The sequence below is a fragment of the Vicia villosa genome, linkage group LG7 (genome assembly GCF_029867415.1).
Source record: "Vicia villosa cultivar HV-30 ecotype Madison, WI linkage group LG7, Vvil1.0, whole genome shotgun sequence".
In the NCBI taxonomy this organism is placed as follows: Eukaryota; Viridiplantae; Streptophyta; class Magnoliopsida; order Fabales; family Fabaceae; genus Vicia; species Vicia villosa.
In genome coordinates, this window is record NC_081186.1 from 82,737,916 (window position 1) to 82,760,711 (window position 22,796).

The 22,796-nt window shown below is 31.7% G+C and overlaps 1 protein-coding gene and 1 non-coding gene across 2 annotated transcripts; one reads left to right on the plus strand and one right to left on the minus strand.

The window, feature by feature from the left end:
- Window positions 1-3,381: 3,381 nt before the first annotated feature.
- On the minus strand, window positions 3,382-6,480 carry LOC131617616 (eukaryotic translation initiation factor 3 subunit F-like). Its single transcript, XM_058888878.1, has 5 exons — window positions 6,199-6,480; window positions 5,771-5,850; window positions 5,468-5,697; window positions 3,909-4,144; window positions 3,382-3,704 (listed from the first exon to the last, which is right to left on the minus strand). The coding sequence occupies exons 1-5, from the start codon at window positions 6,415-6,417 to the stop codon at window positions 3,615-3,617; spliced, it is 855 nt and encodes a 284-aa protein (XP_058744861.1). The 5' UTR covers window positions 6,418-6,480; the 3' UTR covers window positions 3,382-3,614.
- A 9,880-nt stretch (window positions 6,481-16,360) lies between these two features.
- On the plus strand, window positions 16,361-16,433 carry TRNAA-AGC (transfer RNA alanine (anticodon AGC)). The gene has a single exon. It is a non-coding gene; the product is annotated as a tRNA-Ala (tRNA).
- Window positions 16,434-22,796: the final 6,363 nt, after the last annotated feature.

A 22,796-nucleotide genomic window follows, 5' to 3' on the forward strand; every position in this document is an offset into this window, starting at 1 on the left:
AAAATACGTACTACGTACTGTAAGTAACAAAATGGAATTAGCGCGTGGCTGTGGAGCTTCCCAATTTTTGTTACGTAGGCTTTTAAGTAGGAAAGTGTTACCACATTTCTTAGAAGGTAACCGTCTGAGAGTGGTGGGGGAGAAAGAAAAGGCACTTCGAAATTTCAAATCAGGTTGATTACAATTTTTGTCCTGTAATGGTTTTCTTACCTGATTGTAAAAAATAAATGAATTTTGATGCATTTCGGAAATGCATCTCCGAAAACACCAATTTTTTGGTGTTTTCGGAGATGCATTTCCGAAATCTAAAAAAATCAAAAAAAAAAAAACTTCGGAGATGAATCTCCGAAGCAGGGGTAAGTTGGAAATTTCGCTGGGGTGACCCCCATAGGGAGGTGGATAAAGAAAAAATCAAGATTTTATATAGCGTATCTTGTAAATTAAACTAAATAATTCCAACAATTGACATTCACAAAAAGACAGACCAAATTCTTTTTGGGCACTTTCTACAATTCCCAATGATGTTAAATTATTCACTAACCATTTTGTCTCTTGAAACTTGGCTTGGCGCTAGAGTTTATTTGTCTTGCCTGCTCTAACTTCTACGTCTTTTGGACAAACTGTTGAGTTTATATGTTAACACTTCAGTTTTTAATGTAAGCAATAAAAAATATAAGTTGATTATATGAATATTTATTCTCTTTTTTTAGTTGTTTTTTTGGGTTATTTATACATATAACAAACTAAAAAAATGTAGTATTTATTTGAATTATTTTTTTTCTTATTTATACCATTAACTATTTATTAGTTCATTTAATCTTTTTTTTACAATCAATACTTTATTATGTTATTTATGACAAAATAATAATTAATATTCCATTAAATTTTTCTTATACTCTTTCTGCCACATAAAAAGTCGCCTCTCATCTTCACTTTTTTTTAGTCTAAAATTATTATTCATTTAAAATAGTAATAGAGTTTAATGAAAATGTATTCATAGTGTAAAAATTTAAAAATTTAATGAGATTATATTATTCTTCCATGTCATACAAGTAATTTAAAAATTTCAGTCTAATTTGACGGGATATATTAATTGACTGTGTAAAACTAATTTATTTTGTCATGGTATCATTCATTTTCTCATAATAATATAATACTTATTAATATAAATTAATGTTTACTATATTCAATTATTTGAATAGTTATAATTAATAAGAGTATTTTAGTAAATAATATTAATTTTATTATTAAAATTAACACATTTATTTTTAAAAAATCATAGATAATTTTAATGAGACATTTTTTATGAAACTGAAAATAATATTTTAGACTACATTAAACTTAAAAATGGCAATTAAATATGATTCTTTTTTTTACAAAAGTGACAACTGACAAGTAGAAAAGATGGAGTTTGAGTAAAAATCAATTAATTTAATAATATTATTCCTAATTTTTTTAATTAAATTTACCTTTAATTTTCAAAGAATTCTTTATTCTTATGAAAGAAGTTCTTATGAAAGATGTTTTGGAGAATAATTATTTTTTTAATAATAGCTAGGAAATTTAATAAGATTTTTCACTATTCTTAATAACCATGAATTTGTTGGTGCTCTTATATTCAAAGAGGCAGCTATCCACAAAAGATAATTTAGATAAATAGATTAAAATTATGGGTTTGTTTGAGTAAATAGTCTATAGCATAAGTGTTTTCAAAATAAGTTACATAAATTATTTTTATAGCAAAAATAAAACAAAATAAATTTATTTTTCATATGCTATAAACTATTCTGAAAAAATTAAAAAATTATCATAATATTTTTTAAAAAGCATAACAAAATTTATGTCAATAAATAAACAAGGTCAAATAACAGAATTAAGGTATATGAATGATTTGAAGGACAAAACTAAGGGTTTTAACAAAAGTGTCTTGACTTTAGCTAGCTTCCCTTGTCTTTTTGTATTTGTCCAAGTATCTAAGAAGTACTACTACCTACTGTTTGTTCCATGAAAAGAAGTAATTGAAACAAAAGAATAGAGAAAGGTGTTTTGGTGTGCAACTTTATCATAGGATAGTGATTAAGAAGTGTCCAATGCCAGAAAGGGAATGAAAAAAAGAACCACTCTTCTCCTTATCTTCCGTGTCTTTTACTACTTTCTTGTCTCCACCACTTTTGTCGCTGCTTTTTTAAGAATACTCCCTACTATGCGGAAGTTTAATGACTTAAAATAATACGTATATTGGCATGCTCTTGGGCTATTGGTATTTGGTATCACTTTGCAATTTGCACATTGGCTATTGCATGCACTATCATATATTCCTAGAGTTAGATACAACAAACAAACACAATACGATGCTTATATTATGGATGTGCTTTTTTAGTTTTGAGTCGTGACAAAAACACAGAATAACAGTGATAGTTTGATTTATGTATGCAGAATAGTGCCATTAGCAACAGTCAAACATTCCGTCTAGGTTTTGACTTATTGGTGTCTAGGGCTAGTTGGAATATAGTTAGCTTTAGCAAGTCTATTCTATGTTTGAATATTACAAAATTAACAGGAGTATCGGTGAGAAATGGAAAATAATGAAATAAATATGTCATTTTATAGTTTCGATATTTCATAACGAAATAGAATACAAAAGATATGAAAAATGACGGAACAAGAGTCACATTTAACACATTGAGAATTCTGGTTACAAATGCATACAAACATTAAAAAAATATGAGGACTTTTTCTAATAATGATTTGAATTTGAATTTATTATGTTATAGATGATTAACATCTACTAAACCATATCACGAGCCTCACGAGGTACTTGTAGAGATATCCTCCCTCTTGTGGTGTGGACTTAGTATTTGTGGATTATTAGTAGATGTGAAGTTATTGGTGAGAACTACTTCAAAACATTGTTAGTGTTGAAATGTAGAGATAAAATGCTCTTGGATAGGAGATGCATTCGTGTTGATAATTTGTATCTTTCTTGTGTCCAGATACAGAGGTGTAACTAACTTCTAAAGTAAAACAAAGCTAGTCCATAACTTTTCTAGACCACTGTCCCATAGCTTCATGCGTTCTCTGATTGATAAAAAAAATTCCTGAGCTCACACAAGCAGGATCCAAGAATTAAGACATTGGATGCGTTTGATTCGTAAAAAGGTAAGTACTTGACAGAACAATACAAACCTTTAAAACATTCGACAAAATTTTCATAACAATTACAAATTTTGTCCCAAAAAGTACCAAGTAATTAAATCAAGATCATACCCCAACATATCCCCTCTAAAGACCCTCCTTCCTTATAGATTATCGTTCACGTGTTGCATAATTCATAAAAGCACGTAGAGTTGGAAGGATTTAATAGCATTGCATAACCAAAGGTTGGAACAAAAGGATTCCTATAACCAAAATTTTCAAAGATGACATATTACACAAGTGAAGTATGATATGAACCACTACAATGCTACCACAGAACAAAAAACAAAATTACCTACGCAATAAAAAGTGCATAATGTTAGTATTGAAAAGATTACAAAATACCGATATTCCAAGTTTTGGGAAATATCATAAAATGGTAACTTCCCTAAGCAAAATTGCATTTGTTGAGGACGCAATCAGAGAATCTGAGCAGCCGTGTTCAACTTTTCGGCCAGGCTGAGCTGTGTCCTTGTGATGCTAGATAAATATAGCATGAGCAAGTGATCCTGAAAACCATGAGAAACTCTAGTCAGCCCAAAAACCCTGAGAAGATGTGTTCATAAACTAAGAAATTTGCAAACTGTTCTGACGGCTAAAAGAATCATTTCATAATGGTTAAACAAAGAAAAGAAGTCCCCGACAAATTCTTAAATTGTTTAATGATCATAGTAGTCCACTATACTACAACATAACCCAAAACCTAATCTTACCTGCAAGCTCTCGTTCACAAGCTTATCAAAAGTTGAGGAAGGAATTTTGGGAAGGGAACCTACAACATCTGAAATACATTTCCCAATTTTGTTGTCTGGAACAACACGCCCTTCCACGACATCATCAACGTATTTGTAGGTGTCATCAATCAAGGCTAATAGATGTGTCATTGATGCTTCCATCCCTTCTAAATCAGATGGGATTTTGTCAACAGCAGTTGCCTTCAGATTATCAACTGTCAATGGCAGAAGTTAACATACAATCAGGTTTTTAATCATTAAAGTCAAATCACATTCTTGTTCCATTATAGGCATCTCATAGCCACAAATTATACTGAAAAACATCGCTGATAGTAGCCTTCTTCCATGATAATACGGTATATAAATATAAATCAATTAATTAAAAAACTAGATTGTAGATATGATATTGATCTGCCTCCTGTTCTGCGTGAACTCGACCACTTTCTCAAGAGACATTCCTCTGAAGACCTATAACAGTTTCTTTCTATAAAGGAAACAAAATTAACACATAACAGAGAGGAAATGCGGCTATGAAATCATCCTTAAAATAAAACAAGTGGAAACAAATAAAGTCGTGAATATAGAAAAGCAACCCAATCCCTTAAAACCCCTTTAAAAGAGACCACAAGTCTTACTCTTAGACCATCTGGAAGCCAAACACCTAATATTATTCTAAAGGAACTTTTATTAGAAACAATGACCCAACGCACCAAATTGTAACAAACATTGCAAAGTCATAAAAATTTGGAATCATTTCAAATGTAATTAAACTAAGTCATCAATAACTGGTTCAAGAACCTGAGAACAACCCAAAAATATTAATCATGATATGACCTGTCTGATTTTAACATCACTTCACCGCATGCAGTCCAAAAATAAAGGCAGCAGATGATCCAAGTCACATTATTCACAATAAAATGAAATTCCTGATTTTCAGGAAATCATCATTTCACACAAGATAAGGCAAATATCATACCAGTTTTCCCAAATACAAACGGGACACAAATCACTTTTTGGTCATGATCAAGATGCAAACTTTATAAGTCGCGATGAAAAAAAGATTGAACAATGACACTTTACTATATTGTGATTGGCATTGCCTCATTAATCATTCTTTTTGTAAATGTCAACCATATATCTTTTCACAGAAAAATGAATTATCATTTTTAGCAGCAATTTCCATAAAAATATCAGAGGGAAGAAAATTTAAAAAATTATGATGTATAAGAGCATTCAGTTTTAGTTGTTTTCACAAAGTATAGCGATATCTATATTATATATACAAGAGCTAAAATCAATTCATTATGTCCAAATACTTCTGATTCGGAAAGATTCTCTTTCAAACCTAACCGAAAGCAACATCACCCAATGGTCAATTAAAATAAAACTTGAAGAACTACTCTGCATATGTATCCATGAATTGATGAAAGCAAGCATATAATTTTGTTGCAAGTACTTTATAGAAGAAAAATATAGCCATGACAAAGAAAAAAAGGGGGTAAAATGAATATAAAATATGAAATCCAATCAATACATACATCCAATACGCTCAGCTTCAACCATACGAAGATCCAAAGGGATTTCTTGAAACTGTGCAGCAATTTGATGGTCTCCTAGGGACAAATTGTTTGAAACATATGCTTTTATGGAGCCCTCTCCATTTGCAAATCCTGTATCAACAGTCAAATGTATAGGGTTGGATACTTCTCGAGAATAAAATTCATGAATTAAAGCACTGCCCCCAGTTACTCCAAGACCAGTTGAATACCTGCATAAAGTAACCAAACTTATCCTCACAGAACTTCAAAATTTTAACTTAGGTTCAAAAGAACTGAACTTACCATCCAACTATAACTTCCTTGGGATTCACTTTTTGGTGGGATAGCAACATGTTATGGTGGTACTCAATATCCAAAGCAACCTATAAGGAAAAATAAATTAACATTGGAACAAAGAGTTTTTCCACCTTTTTAATTGAAATGTCCGTAAATTCTAACTCTATTGGCAAAAGCCGATATTATTAGGTTTGACGTCATCACCAGAGTTAGAACTCTGAACTCTGGTACTGACCGTTGTGTGTCTGAGTTTTTAATAGTTATTACCATTTTGTTTACTGAACAAAAAAAACTACTATATTTGAAATGTCATTTCCCTAACTTAGGATATAGCTTAATTTCAAACAATGAATAATCATCTACAATGAAACATTGACAAATTTAAAGAAATCAATATAATTTCAAAAGGATGGCATATGGAGAATGTGGAAGACCTGGTCAACAGACTCATTGTGAGGAACAGCGTATGAATTTCGGATATCGACGGTTCCGTCGGGGAGAACGGAGCCGAGTAGCGTTCCGATGACTCGCTCCGCTTGGTCAGGACGACGGACATAGCAATCACAGATGTTGAAGATGACGAGAGGATGAACCTTCCCCGACAAACTCTGCGTAGAAGAGAACTGCAACACGGAACGCTTGCTCGACGCCATGATCGGAGCTTCGATTCAGCAGGTGCGAGGAAGAAACCGTGATAATCAATCTCGTGATTCGCGGGTGAACAAATTTGCTAGGGTTTTGTATATGGGCCTAGGTAGGCCCAGGCAAGTAGCCACTGGGCCTGACACATAAAATGTCTGATATTACTTTTCACACACTCACTTTCTAGTTACTGGTTACTACACATGGAGTACCTTTTAGTAAAATAGAAGATAAAGTGTCTAAAGTGTCTAAATAGCTTGACTGATTGGTTGAAATATAAAATAATATAGACAATAATATAGTGGTAACAACAAAAATAGTGCTTTACTCCACTATTTATGTGTGAAGTGCATGATTTTTCCTGTCATTTGGGGGGTCGTGGCGCCCATTGTTTGCATGTTTTTTTGTATTCCCAACATATTTTGTTGGTCATGTCCCAATGTGCATGAATTCATTAGCTTATGGTTCCACCATTCTCACATTTTCTAATTATTGCACTATGCTAAAAAAGGAAAAAGAAGGCGCTTTTTTTGGCCTTTAACAACGCTTAAAAGCGCTGCCTATGGTAGCGCTATTGTAGGTATAAACAGCGTGTTTTTTTATGCAAAAGCGATGCCTTATGTATACTTTAGGCAGTGTTTTCCTTGAAAAACGCTTTTTAAAGTAGGTTTGTAACAGTGCTTTATCCTGAAAAAGCGCTTTCTAAAGTAGATCTTTAGCAGCGCTTTGTCTAGCCTTTTATGCTTTTTGTTGGCATCTTTAGGCAGCGCTTTTTCAGGAAAAAGCGCGTTCTATTGTGTACTATAGGCATCGCTTTTCTAAAAAGCGCTTTCTTTGCTTCTCGTAAAAAATGACATTTTAAGCGTTTTTTATGTAGAAGTGTTGCCTATTCTTTCTTTTTTAGCGTATTTTTGGAAATAATCCCATAAACCTGTAATTCAAGCCTTACATTTCAACAAGCCTTTATTTCAACAAAGAAGTTGTTTTATACAAAAAAAAAAAGGCATTATATATAGAGCTGTCAAATAAGCCCAATTTTTCAAAACCCCAATTTTTTGGCCCCACTAAAGCCCCACTTTACTAAGCCCTCTCTATATGAAAAAATTTGGGTTAATACCTATTTTGCCCCCTGCCATATAGGCGTCATTTGAAAAAAACCCCTGCAAAAAAAAAAGTTGCAAGAAGTTCCCTAACATTTCAAGATTCTCTCATTTTTTACCTTCATCACATCCAGTCACCAAAAAAGCTGACGTGGCATGTATTTTTTTAATTTTTTTTTTTTAATGATGTGGATGACCCATGTGGCTTTTTATTTTTATTTATTATTATTTATAATGCCACGTTGGCAATTTATATTATATTAATTTTTGGATGATATGTTAAAATATTCTAAATAACCAAAATTTGTTGTAAGTGGGAGTTGAACCCACCCCCTTCCATACAATCACCAAGTGTTTGACCACTAGGCTAGGTGATTTGTTTTGTTTAACAAATACATTGAATTGTATTTATAGCATACTGCATTTTTATTTACAATTTCAATAGTATATATATATATATATATATTTACATTAAAAGCATTGTTATATTTTAACTTAATAAATTTAATTTAAAGATTTTATATAATTTAATATAAATTGTTTAACGTTATAAAATAGTAAAATATTAAAATATTATTTTACTATTTTATAAATTTAATAAATTAGTAAAGTTAATAGTAAATTAAATTAAATTAGTAAATTAATAACGTTAAACAATATTAATTAATAAAGTTAATAGTAAGTTATATTAAATATAAATATTAATATAAATTGTTTAAAATATTATTATTTTAATATTATTTTACTATTATCATTATAAACTAAATCATTATAAACTAAATTAATTTGTTTTAATTTAAATAGGTTTTACTATTTTTAATTTAACTATATTAATTTAACTAGTTTTAAATTAATTAATATGTATTAATATAATTAATTTAGTTTATTTTTAATTTATTTAAATAGCTATAGTATTTTTTAAATTACATTATTTTATATAAATAGTATCTATATAAATCATCTATTTAATTCTAAATTAATTTTAATATTCTTAACAGTAAAATAAATATTAATTACTATTTTATAATTTAACTAATATTAATTAATAACGTTAACTATTAACTAATAATTATTAATTTAAATATTAACTATTAACTAATATATTACTTTATATGTACATTATTTTTAAATAGTAATTTAAATATTAATATTTTAAAATATAAACGATATTTAACATAATTATTTTAGTTTATACTAACTGAACCAAATAAAAATATTTTTATGTTTTATATAATAATTAATAATTTAACATCAATATACTGTAAAAATTTAATGTTATTTAAAAAAAATACTGTAGCTATTTAAATAAATTAAAAATAATGTAATTTAAAAAATACTGTAGCTATTTAAATAAATTAAAAATAAACTAAAATAATTTAAACTATTTTAATTAATATAGTTAAATTAAAAATAGTAAAACCTATTTAAATTATAACAAATTAATTTAGTTTATAATGATTCAGTATATACTCCCTCCGTTCCTTTTTAAGTGTCGTTTTAGAAGAATTTTTTTGTTCCTATTTAAGTGTCATTTTATAATTTAATGTTATAATTTGTCAATTATACCCTTATTTTTTCAATAACTCTACCCCACATTTTTCAATTAGTTATTGAAAAAAGAGAGTGTATTAATGAAGTTATTTGGAAAGAGAAAAATAAATAAGGGTATGATAGGAAAAGTAACTCTAATAATCCACTATCTTGATTGAAGAGCTTTTTGCTAAAATGACACTTAAAAAGGAACGGAGGGAGTAATAAGTATCATCAAAGGCAACAATACAACAAGAAGAAACCTGCAGCCTAGTGGGAACACTAGTATTCTGCAATCTTTGGGTCTTGGGTTCAAGTCCCCTTGAGACCAATCATTTTAAGCTTTAATATTTAGCATTTTAACAACCTAACAATAAAATAATAATAAAAATTGCCACGTGGAATTAAAATAAATAAAAATAAAAATGCCACATACATCGACCATGTCATGAAAAATAATAATAAAAAATTAAAAAAAAATAAAAATAAATTGCCACGTCAGCTTTTTTGATGACTGGATGTGATGAAGATAAAAAATGAGAGAATCTTCAAATGTTAGGGAACTTCTTGCAACTTTTTTTTTTTGCAGGGGGGTTTTTCAAATGACGCCTATATGGCAGGGGGCAAAATAGGTATTAACCCAAAAAATTTTAAGGCCCTATAATTTTAGGCCCCTTAATTAATGTGTTATTTTTGGGCCCTATTGAAGGGGCCTTATTCTATTTCAAAATTTTCACCTATGCACTAATTTTTGTACTGTTTTCTTCCTTTTTAGTGAGACAAATTGACCAGGTGATGCATCAATAAAGCTTTTTTATTTTCTTTCCGATAGTAATTGTTATATATAAAAAATGTTGTTTCCGGTTATGGAATTTGACAATTGTGAGACAATTAATTGTGTGTTGCAAAACAATAGCAGTTTCTCTAAATTCCACTATGACGCTATAGTAGTAATACAAGCTGAAAGAACATTTTTACTAGCAGTTTCTCTAAACTCAACTTGTCACAAACATTGTCTAAGTAATAATAAAAAACTGGAATTTTATATACGCTCTCATGCTTTTCATATTAATTTCATTAGTACATTTTTAGTTTGGAAAATGCAAGTGTTCCTAGAATCTATGTCCACAAGTTTAATGGATGAGTTGTATTTAATGAAGGAAATAAAAGTGATAATTTATATGAATAGAATTGTATTTACTGTAGGAAATAAAAGAGATAATCTATATGAATAGAAGTAATTCATTCATAATGTACTAATTGACCTAAATATATAGAGTATCTTCCATATAAAGAGATGATTTATATAAATAAAAGTAATCCATTTAATTTATAAAAAACAATTTTTTTTTAATTTTTAAATATTTTTTTTATTTTGAGAATATTAAATTTTGATATTTTTTTTTTTAAGTTATTAATTTTTGATTTGGGGCCCAAGGTCACTTCTAAATTTTTGGGGCCTTATATTTTTGGGGCCTATATGTTTAGGGGCTCATTATTCTTAGATATTTTTAGGCCCCCTCACTAAGTGGGCTAGGGTTCAAATTTTTTGGCCCCCTAAATTGACACCTCTAATTATATACCATTATAATACTATTATAATACAAAAAAAAAGACATTATATACCATTATATACAAAAAAAGGTATTATATACAAAAAAGGCATTATATACCATTATAATACAAAAAAGCCTTTATTTCGTACAAACTTTTCGTGTTTTATTTTTTATTTAACTTATAGCAGCGCTTTTGAAAATATGCGCTGCCTAAAGACATTTTTGGCGTAGTGTTGGCATTATAAATATGGAATATATTCATATAGCCAAATTGTCTTATCTTGTGGTGCTTTTGACTAAGTTTGAAGTTAAGACCATGCTACACCTCACTAGACTTGAGAAATATTAGATTGGCTCTCGTTCGGTTGCGTTTGCACTCATATAACTTTACATCATTTGGAGGATCATCAAATATCCTTAAAACAATATTTCATTTTGATCTCATATAACATTTCATTTATATTTAGGTGTATACAAATGTCCATATGTATTTCAATGTTGATTAATCTTGAGGTGTGATATGATGAAGCACAACGAGTGATTATTGTGTGTGAACAATATCATCATTACCCTTTAAAATAGAAAAATCACTCGTTATAAACCTTGTCTTGGCCCACAGAACGCCAATGACCAAAAACACTTGATTTCTATATCTTTCATGTGTTTACTCAACTAATGAATTTGTTTGCATATGAGAAACTCCCTTATATATGACTTAAATTGTTTAGTCTTAAGCAAACAATGTTTTCTTTTCTTTTATAGCTTCACCTTTTGTACTTGAGTCAGACTCCATTTATACAATTAGCCCTAGACCAAGAGTAATACATATTTCTTTTTGAGATAGTATTATGATAGTAAAGCGACACATGCATGCTCAACATATGATCTAAATATTAAGAACCTCATTTTGTTTAACTTTTGATATGATGTTGTGACTCTAGCCAACTTCTTCTAACTCATAAGAGTATTGGGAATACTCAATCAAGCACACTCGTGACACCTAATGTCACCATATTCGTACAAATTAAGAACACAAGTGAAATTTATGGATAACACATCTAATATGCTCTACTACAAATCATTTTAAAAAATAAATTAATTCAAGTAAAACTAGTATTGTTCATCTAAGTTATAAGTGATTGATTCAATTATTTGAGATTTAAATATCTCACACAAATGAAGTTATCACACTCCTCTCACTTGATCCATTACTTGTCCTAAAGTATTGCATAAAAGTTGCATAGAAATTTGTTAATCTACTGAACTAATTTTAATAATACAAGCACACTCCATACACTTATATACACCATAAAAACCTATTTGAAATGATGAATAAGTTTAAAATTGAATCATGAAGCATTGCAATGAGTTACACACATTCTGACTTTGAAAAAATGCAATGTTTCAGACTGATAGTTGAATACCAATATATGATAGTCAACTACCATTTTCCCAACATTCAATATTTCAAATTTTGAATACTGGTATTCAAATACCAATATATGGTAGTCGACTACAACAACTTTCGAAACTAAAAAAAATGCAAAGTTTTATACTGGTAGTCGAGTACCACTTCTTAGTAGTCGACTACCACTTTGCCTTTTACTTAAAAAGGAATGTTTAGTGCATGGCTTCATGAATGCTTATGAATGATGACAGAAGAAAGGTTTGGATGAAGTGAGAGATGATTTTTCTGAGCAATAGAAAGTATTATAGCATAGATTGCAACATGTACCCTAGTTATGTTTTTTTGTCTCAAACTTCACTTGAATTATAATGTTCATACAATCTTGATCACCTTCATTTATGATGCACATGATACTTTTTCTCCTTTTTCTTCTTTTATAATCTTTGTCCTCGTCAAAATTATAACTTTATATAAGATGTATTCTTCATAATCTCCTCCTTTTTATGATGACAAATAACTTGAACTTGTGTTATTGATATGATTTAAAAAATACGCCCCCTAGTGCATGACTCCTCTTTTTATGCCAAAAGTTATAACCATACAATCTCGTAAACCTGCAAATTTGTTTAATCCAAACAACCACAACACATCCAACCTTTCTCCCCCTTTTAACATTATCAAAAAGAAGAAAAAATGGGATCACACACATCTAACATAACATACATTTAACATAACATACATGCCTAAGAATCATATACGCAATTGGAACACAAACACAATAGGCATATATTATGAAACTTAAGTACCAAAGTCTAACAAAGTATGAACATACAGTGAAAAAGAAGCACCATAGTACATGCAAAGAAGCATAATACAAACCACTATGTCAAACAAGCACATAGACAGCGCATTTTTGCCATATACAGCGCTTTAAAGCGCTGCCTAAACCAGCGCTACTATAAATAAAGGCAACACTTTGGTTTAATGTAAAAGTGATGTTATATGTCCCCTTTAGGCAGCGCTTTGACTTTAAAAGTGCTTTCTTATGCACCCCTTTAGACAACGCTTTGGAAAGTACCCCTTTAGCAGCGCTTTTGGTTATCTTTTATGCATCACTTTAGACAGCGGTTTTCTTTAAAAGCGTTGTCTATTGTCCATTTTAGGCAGCTCTTTCCCACTTTAGGCAGCGCTTATCCCCATTTCAGACAACGGTTTTCTCTTTAAGCGTTGTCAAATGTTCACGAAATTTTTTAAATATAAGACTTATTTTCACTTACAAAAAGCGTTGTCCAATATGTACAATAAATTTTCACCATATTTTGCACCAGGTTTTCACCATATTTTGCACCAAATTTGGTTGCTTCAATCCAACAAATATGCACAAAATTTGCATATACAAAAAATCTACATATATATAATTGATGATATATACAACAACAACTTGAAAATTGATGATACAACTTGAAAATTCTAAAATGCTAAATTGATGTTAAATCTACATATTTCTATCTTCGAGAATTTCTAAAAAACAATAACAATGAACTTTTTAGCTCTATCTTCTACATTTGCACCTATAACCTGAAACAAAACCAAAAGATCGAAATTCATACCATGATAAATCAAAACTTTATTCGAATTTATACTCAAAACTCAAAAGTTATACTCAAAACTCTCATCAATGAAAGAAAGACAATATACCTTTTAAAATTCTCAACTCCATAATAAATTGACACCATTCCTCCAATTGATCTGGAATGTATATACCATTTTTTACTGATATCCATACTTCTGCCTCTTGTGATTCTAGAAACATTTGCATTCTAATTTTCCAAAAACCATAATGATCACTGGTGAAACATGGTGGTATATTGACAACACCCTTTCCTCTTAAAATGCTTTTGTGGAAGCCATTTTTACCTAGATCTAGGAGCAAGTTATCTAACTATTGCTCTAATGCCAAATGTAAGTATCGTAATCTAAAAGGGAGTGAATTAGTTTTTTTCTACATTTTTCTTGTTTTATACAAAAATTCTTATCTTTTTTTGTCAAAAATATGAGATTGATTGAAACTTTAAATTGAATGTAAATTAAAAGTATAAAAGTAAATGACACACAAGGATTAAACTAGTTTCTCTTATCAACCTAGAGTACATCTAGTCTCTTTACACTTATAGGATTTTTCAATATGGTTAGATCTTTATAGAACTTTTCAGCAAGACCTTCTTACAATCTTTTAATACACAAGCAAAAGAAACCATACTTTCTTTTACAACACTTTATCACCACAACCTTGATGATTAAAGTTATAACACACACTTTGAATAATTTTGAATAATGTTAGCATTGGCTTAATTTCAAGTTGAATACTTTGATATGTTGTTTCTAAATATCACAATTTAAATTATTGTACTTTAAATGCTCATAATGTATTAAGAAATTTTTGAATGATTTGAAATTGATGCAAAAAAATTGTACACTTAAAAATAATGAACACTTATCAAATTTGTTTGAATTGATATGAAAATGATTTTTACGAAAGAGGTAAGTTGTGTTTCTGATGTGTATACACTTATATGCATCCTAAAACACCCTTTGAAATGATACATAAGTTTAAAATTGAATCATGAAGAATTGCAATGAGTTACACACATTTTGTCTTTGAAAAAATGCAATATTTTAGGTTGATAACCAAATACCAATATATGGTAGTCGACTACCATTTTCCCAACATTCAATTTTTCAAATTTTGAACATTGGTAGTTGAATACCAATTTATGGTAGCTAACTACCACAATTTTGAGAACTAAAAAGTGCAAAATTTTGAACTGGTAGTCGAAGACCACTTCTTGGTACCACTTTACCTTTTTGCTTAAAAATGCATTCTTAGTGTATGGCTTCACGAATGCATATGAATGATGACACAAGAAATGTTTAGATGAAGTGAGAGATGGATTTTCTAAGAAATTTAAAGTGTTATAGCATGGATTGTAGCAGGTACCTTAGTTATATTTTCTTGTCTGAAACTTCACTTGAATTTCAATGTTCATACAATCTTGATGACCTTCATTTATGATGCACATGCTACTTTTTGCTCCTTTTTATTCTTGATAGTATTTTTTTCTCATCAAAACTATAACTTTATACAAGATGTATTATTCATATAAAATATAACTCACAATCTTAATAGGTAAACCCTGGATTTTAATGTAACACCCTGGATTTCCGCTTACCCCGCGGGGCTTCCGGCCTACCAAGCATGTCACCAGCTTAATCAATAATCCCCCCTAGGTCCGCTTATCGGCTGCCCAGGAAAATATTGTTTTTTGCCTCCCGCAGGAATCGAACCATGTACCTAGGGGTTAAGTACATATTCATAGCAATTCCTGCTACCACTTGAGCTACTAGCTCAATTGGTAGCAGGAATTGCTATGAATATGTACTTAACCCCTAGGTACATGGTTCGATTCCTGCGGGAGGCAAAAAACAATATTTTCCTGGGCAGCCGATAAGCGGACCTAGGGGGGATTATTGATTAAGCTGGTGACATGCTTGGTAGGCCGGAAGCCCCGCGGGGTAAGCGGAAATCCAGGGTGTTACAGTTTGTCTCTTCTCTCACGTTTTTTACCACAGAACTCGTAAAATTGATTGCTAGCTTTCTAGTTCCTCCCCAAGGAGTCTTCTATAAAGATCTCAATCCAATAATTAGGAAGAGGGTCCACAAATTCTAGAGAGAAATACACAAAGTCTCTCACAATCCCACGTGGGCAGATTCTTTCTCTCATCTATTGTACTTTAGCAAATTCATGTGTGTATGCTGAGAACAACTGTGTGTTAACCATGTTCGTCTTAAGTTTTTTTAAGATCTTGTGTACGTTAGTGACAGCTCAATCATGACAAAATAACTAGGGCCCCATTTAGCATGGTTTGGATGTGACAAATCTATCATGAGGCCGTATTTGGCCACAATTTAACTATGACAAATTTGAGACATTATGATGTAGCCCATGTTGCACACCCTCAAATACAACTCTAGCATTAATTAAGTGGGTGTATGAGTTATCTATTGTGTGTGTGTGTTCGACTAAATCAACTGGTGCGTTTTGGATATAACTACTAAGTGTGACTCTAAATACTTTCATTTCTATTTTAAATTCTAAGATTTTAAGTTAATTTCTAACTCATGTGTCATTCCAATGCTACTAAATTCTAATCTTGATGAGTGAATTAACATAAGGCGTAAAAAAGTTCTAATCAAAATTATTAAGAGAAAGGAAAATTATCGAGCGTCCAAGAAATTATAACTCATATACTCTAAAGTATTTTTGTTTGAAAATTTTATTTTTATTCAAGATAACATCAAGGGGATGTAGCTCAGATGGTAGAGCGCTCGCTTAGCATGCGAGAGGTACGGGGATCGATACCCCGCATCTCCATTTTTTTTACTCCAATCTATTTTTCATATTACAAACTATTTTGCATAATATATATATATATATATATATATATATATATATATATATATATATATATATATATATATATATATATAAGGAATAATTTATCGTAAAATAATAATTTTATAGAAAATAATAATTTGTTCAATAAAATATCAAGTATACTTGATTATGAGACTCAATGATCATTAGAGTATTATTTTTAAAGTATTTGTAGCTAAAGTATTACTATATTTTATAAATAACAATATTAATGTTAATTAAGATGATAATATTACAAAAATTATTATGTGACTAGACTAATAAATATAATATATTATAAGTTATAAATATTAGATATGAAGTCTTTATATATGATAAATCATATGAGTGATATTTATATTAACTTAATTTATCATGAGAACGTTGCATAATTATTGTTTAAGTGCTATTAAACATTTGCATGCAACTAAATTGAATAGTCTTTCAACTTGAAGTCTTTGTGATTCCTACATGGAGAATAGTAAACTTTAAGATCATTAAATATTGTATGCAATAGAAAAACATAACAGTTTTTATTCAGTATGCAATAAAGCATGTGGAGGGGGTCTCAATGACATATATAAGATTTGTTCCTCTTGCATAACACAAGTTATGTTTTATATCTCTCAATAGGGTGAGAATATAAAAATATGAGGTCATGTTGTTAGAATGGACTAATATATGATATGTATTCTATTTGTATTTATTTGTCAACTTATAAATTGAGAAACAAATAATTAGACATTATAAATATGACAACCACTAAGAGATGTATTCAATTAGATATTTGAACAATGAGAGGATTATTGTACAATAAGTTATGGTCACGGAAAGGTTAAAACTAGGTCATTTATATTTTTATAAATTGAGTAATAATGATGTATTGTTAGATATCACTCATTAATAATATTATTTATTATGAGCTTACCAAATACCTGAGGCCCGATTCCTCTAAAAACTAATCCACTTGACCCAAAGTATAAAAGTCAATTCACATGGAAAGCAAGGTACATTCTCTGCCTCCTCTTTTCACTATACTCATCTTGAATTTTGAACTGACTTAAGCGTTGGAGTGATAACCTTGCAGGCCCACCCCTGTGCCACCATGTTGGAGATCAACAACACCTGTTCAAGATTCCACATCAACTGATTATGTAGTTTTGACTAGAATGAGAGACTCTTCTACTCAAGCTCTACAAGAAATTTCTCATCATCTCAAATGTAGTTTTGACTCAAATAAATCTCACTACAACAAATATAATCTTTAGCAGCACCCCTACGAGAGCGCTTTTAGGAAAAAGCGCTCTTATAGATTTCGCTAAAAACAAAAAAAAACAAGGGAAAAAAGCGCTGGTAAATGGTGGGGGTACGAGAGCGCTTTTTAGAAAGCGCTGGTAAAGGGTGGGGGTACGAGAGCGCTTTCAAAAAGCGCTGGTAAAGGGGGGGGGGGTACGAAAGCGCTTTCAAAAGCGCTGGTAAAGGGGGGGATACGAAAGCGCTTTTATTCAAAAAGCGCTGGTGTAGAAGGGGATACAAAGGCGCTTTTGAAAAGCGCTCTAGTAGCTAATTTAAAATTAAAATTTCTAAAACAAAATTAACAAAACACGCTATTGGCCTTCAGTACTGTTCTTCTCTAAGCTAATGAAACCCATATCTCCCTTCGCTCTGCTACTGTTCTCACGCGAAATCGCCGCCGTAGAGCCCTACGTTCATCTCCTTCTCTTCACTGCAACCACATTCATCCTACAATCATCTTCTTCTCTTTGCCACCGTAGCTCAGCAACAAAGTTCACACGCGAAGATAACAAATCTTGTTCGCCACCGTATCTTCCCATATCTTCCCATTCTTCCCACTCTGCAACCCATATCTTCCCATTCTGCATAGCTGAGTTCGAATTGATTTTGATTTTCACATCAGGTATCTTTAATTTTGATTCTGCATAGCTGGGTTTTATATATGCTCAACTTTGATTTTGAATACAGTCATTGCAATTGGCATTAGGGTTTGTTTAATCAGCAAAGGTTTTATCAGTCATTGCAATTGGCGTTAGGGTTTGTCAAATAGCAATGGTACAGAGCTATAGTGTTACGAAATTTGAACTGCACATTGTTGCTTTCTGATACGGATGATTGTTATTTGTCACATTTAATTTGCAGTAGAAAAATAAGCTTCTATTACTTGTCACATTTGCAGTAGAAAATATATAAAAGAAATAGAGGAGAAATATAAAACCCACCAAAGCATATATTAAGCAGCCAGTGTTTTTACTTATTCTATGTGGACTTTACTTTTCTAATTCATAATATGCTCTTGTAGAATTTGTTAGATAATTTTAAATGATGAGTTGTCATATTAACTTGGAATATACTTGAGAGTTGAGAGATATACAAAAGAAAGGGATATAATCTTAACTTTCTTTATGCATTCATTCTGCTGAAGTTATCAAAAGTAAATAATTTAATTAAAAAGTTTACCAAAAAGAAAAATATCACAAACAAGTAGAGTTGAATATCAATAAAAAAGAAGAGTTAGGAATGAAAAACAATAGTTACCAACTTATCTGCCTTGGATGTGTCATACTGGTTTCATTGGTTTTAACCATTTGATATAGGTACATGTGGTCTCCCTTATTGTTTTACTTTTGTGTTGCAAATGTTAGGAGTTCCTAAATAGTTTATTCAGTAAATTCCTAAATTGTTGAATCTGGCTTATTAGTAAATTTCTTTCTCAAATTACTGGTATTATGATGAATTTTGCAGTATAGAAACTAACTTTAATATGTTCAATTTAGATTGGGGTTTTTTTGATATTGTGTTAGTAGTGGTGTATTTAACTGCATCGTGTGTGTTTAATTTTACAGTTACTTTGAATCCTCTAGTTTCTACTTGTATACAACGCCGTTTCAAACCTACCGGTCTCCCACATCAAGTCTAACTCAGGTTACTATCCCTTTCTTCTTGCTTATAGTTTGTTGTTTTCTGCTTGTAGTTTATTGTTTATGGTTCTATTTAATTTCAATTTAGTGTCTCTCAATCCATTTTTTGGTTTGTGGACTTATATTACCTTGAAATAAGGTAATGTCTTCTTTAAGAAATTGGGTATTCTGATTAGGTATTCTGATTAGGTATTCTATTATTCACACTTTATAGGATCTCATTAGGTATTCTGATCAAAACATAATGATGATAGCTATTTATTATCTTGACAGAATTCCTTAGTACCTGATAGAGAAACCAAGAAGCATTTGTTTAGCTTAATTAAGACATGGATAAGACATGGATGAATTCAAACCGATTGTCGAAAGAGTACGAGAAAGGGGTATGGGAATTCGTTGAGTTTGCGGTTGCGCACTCCGAAGACCCGCTTCGAATGCCGTGTCCTTGCCTGGGTTGTTGTTATGGGGGTAAGGTTGACGGGAATAAGTTGGCATCCCATTTACTACGGTTTGGAATTGATAGAAGTTATACATGTTGGACAATGCATGGTGAGAAAAGTAACGGGAATGCTGAGTCGAGTTGTAATAGGAAGTATGCTTCAAACGACGATTGCACAGACACATACGATTGGGATCGAGTCGAAGAGATTGCAGAAGCGCTTGAAGAAGATCTTGCGGATTGTCCCAAAATGTTTGAGAGGTTGGTAAGCGATGCAGAGAAACCGTTGTATGAGGGTTGTACAAAATTCATAAGATTGTCTGCGGTGTTAAAGTTGTACAACTTAAAGGCGGACAATGGATGGTCGGATAAAAGTTTCACAGAGTTATTAGCCCTTATGAAAGATATGCTACCATATGATAATGTTCTTCCCAATCGAACGTATGAGGCCAAAAAGATGTTGTCCTCTATTGGCATGAGCTATGATAAGATACATGCATGTCCAAACGATTGCGTTTTGTTTCGAAACGAGTATGCAGCGTTGAATGAGTGTCCTAAATGTGGTGCCCCTCGATATAAGAAAAAGTTGTCTCCTGCTAAAGTCTTATGGTATTTTCCTATAATTCCGAGATTTAGACGCATGTATCGTAGTGAGACCGATTCAAGACACTTGACTTGGCATGCAGATGAAAGAATTATTGATGGAAAGTTGCGACATCCGGCAGACTCACCACAATGGTCGAAAGTTGATACTGATTATCCTGAATTTGGAAAAGAAGCAAGAAACCTTCGGTTGTCATTGTTTACTGATGGAATGAACCCGCATGGTATTCAAAGTATCTCGCATAGCACATGGCCTGTGATTCTTATGATTTATAACCTACCTCCGTGGCTATGTATGAAGCGTAAGTACATGATGTTATCTATGCTAATTTCTGGGCCTAAACAACCAGGGAATGACATAGACGTATACTTGGCACCGTTAATCGAAGATTTAAAGTTTTTGTGGGAGAACGGTGTGGAGGTTTATGATGGGTATAGGAAGGAAAGTTTCAACTTGAGGGCGATGTTGTTTGGAACAATTAATGATTTTCCAGCATACGGAAATCTATCCGGGTACAGCAATAAAGGGCAAAAGGCGTGTCCTGTTTGTGAAGATGAAACCGATACGACACGATTGGAGCTTTGTCAGAAGAATGTCTTTCTCGGCCATCGTAGATTCTTAAATTCTAATCATCACTACCGTGGGTGGAGAAAAGCATTCAATGGAAAGGCCGAACATCGTACAGCCCCGCCTTTTTTGTCAGGTGATCAAATTTTTGAAAAGGTGAAAGATGTGAGCACTCAGTTTGGCAAGCCTTTTGCACATTCACTTGTCAAGGGTGGGTGGAAGAAGAAGTCAATTTTTTTTGAACTTCCATATTGGAAGTCGTTGTACGTAAGACATTTCCTGGATGTTATGCATATTGAAAAAAATGTATTTGACAGCGTCATAGGTACGTTACTCAATATACAAGGAAAGTCTAAGGATGGCCTCAACATAAGGAAGGACATGGTAAACATGGGAATGAGAACTGAATTGGGACCCGTGACAAAAGGAAAACGAACATATCTTCCACCTGCTGTTTACACTCTATCTAGAAAGGAGAAGAAAACAATGTGTAAGTTCCTCAGTGAAGTTTAAGTTCCAGAAGGCTACTCTTCAGATATTAGAAGACTTGTGTCCATGAAAGACCTCAAGTTAAAGAGTTTGAAGACGCATGATTGCCATGTTATAATGGAACACTTTTTACCAATAGGTATACGTTCTATTCTGCCAGAAAAAGTAAGAAGCGCAATAACTAGGCTGTGTTTCTTCTTCAGGTCAATTTGCAGTAAGGTGGTCGATCCCGCGATCTTACCAACATTGCAAAAAGAGATAGTTGTTACTTTATGTGATCTTGAAATGTATTTTCCTCCCTCGTTTTTTGACATAATGGTTCATCTAGTCGTTCATCTTGTGAAAGAGACACAATTGTGCGGACCAGCTTATATGAGATGGATGTACCCTGCTGAACGTTATATGAAAATATTAAAAGGGTACATGAAAAACAGAAGTCGACCGGAGGGTTGTATTGCCGAACGATACGTTGTTGAAGAAGCGGTTGAGTTTTGTACTGAATATCTGTCAAATGTTCAATCAATTGGACTCCCCAAATCTCATATTGTCGAAAAAAAAGAAGGAAAAAGGCTAATTGGAAATAAAGTTGTGACAGTATCAATGGTCGAACGGGATCAAGCGCACTTGTATGTTCTGCACAATGAGATTGAGGTTGAGCCGTATGTTGAAATGCACAAGGTTGTTCTCCGAGATTTAAATCCAAATAGAAATGAGAACTGGATAGTACGAGAGCACAATCGAAGTTTCATACCGTGGTTTAGGGATCATATTTATTCAAAGTATCGTTCAGATCCTGCTTCAGTAACAGAAAGGTTGAGATGTTTAGCCTATGGTCCAAGTGTAATTGTGCTTTCTTATAGCGCATACGCAATTAATGGATACACATTTTATACCAAAGAACAGGATGATAAAAGTACTATGCAAAATAGTGGTGTTACCTTGGTAGCTGAAGCAATGCACATATCAAGTGCGAATGACTTAAATCCGAAATTTGCAAATTTGTCATATTTTGGGGTTATCGAGCGCATTTTGGTGTTTGATTACGCGAAGTTTCAGATTCCTGTATTTGGTTGCAAGTGGGTTGAAAATAATAGTGGCATACGAATGGATAAGTCAGGATTTTTGCAAGTGGATCTCAATAGGGTAGGGTACAAAGATGAGCCTTTCATTCTAGCCTCTCAAGCTAAACAAGTGTTCTATGTCAATGATCCGACAAGTACGAAATGGTCTATAGTGCTTTTATCTAACAAAATAGTTGATGAAAACATTGAAGATCAAGGTGATAT

Excerpts from the sequence above, each read along its gene's own strand:
- LOC131617616 (XM_058888878.1), bottom strand. The coding sequence starts at position 6,417 with ATGGCGTCGAGCAAGCGTTCCGTGTTGCAGTTCTCTTCTACGCAGAGT. Across the intron at positions 4,145-5,467 it reads TGAAGCTGAGCGTATTGGAT|TTGATAATCTGAAGGCAACT; the intron begins GTATGTATTGAT and ends TGCCATTGACAG. Across the intron at positions 3,705-3,908 it reads TTGTGAACGAGAGCTTGCAG|GATCACTTGCTCATGCTATA; the intron begins GTAAGATTAGGT and ends CATGGTTTTCAG.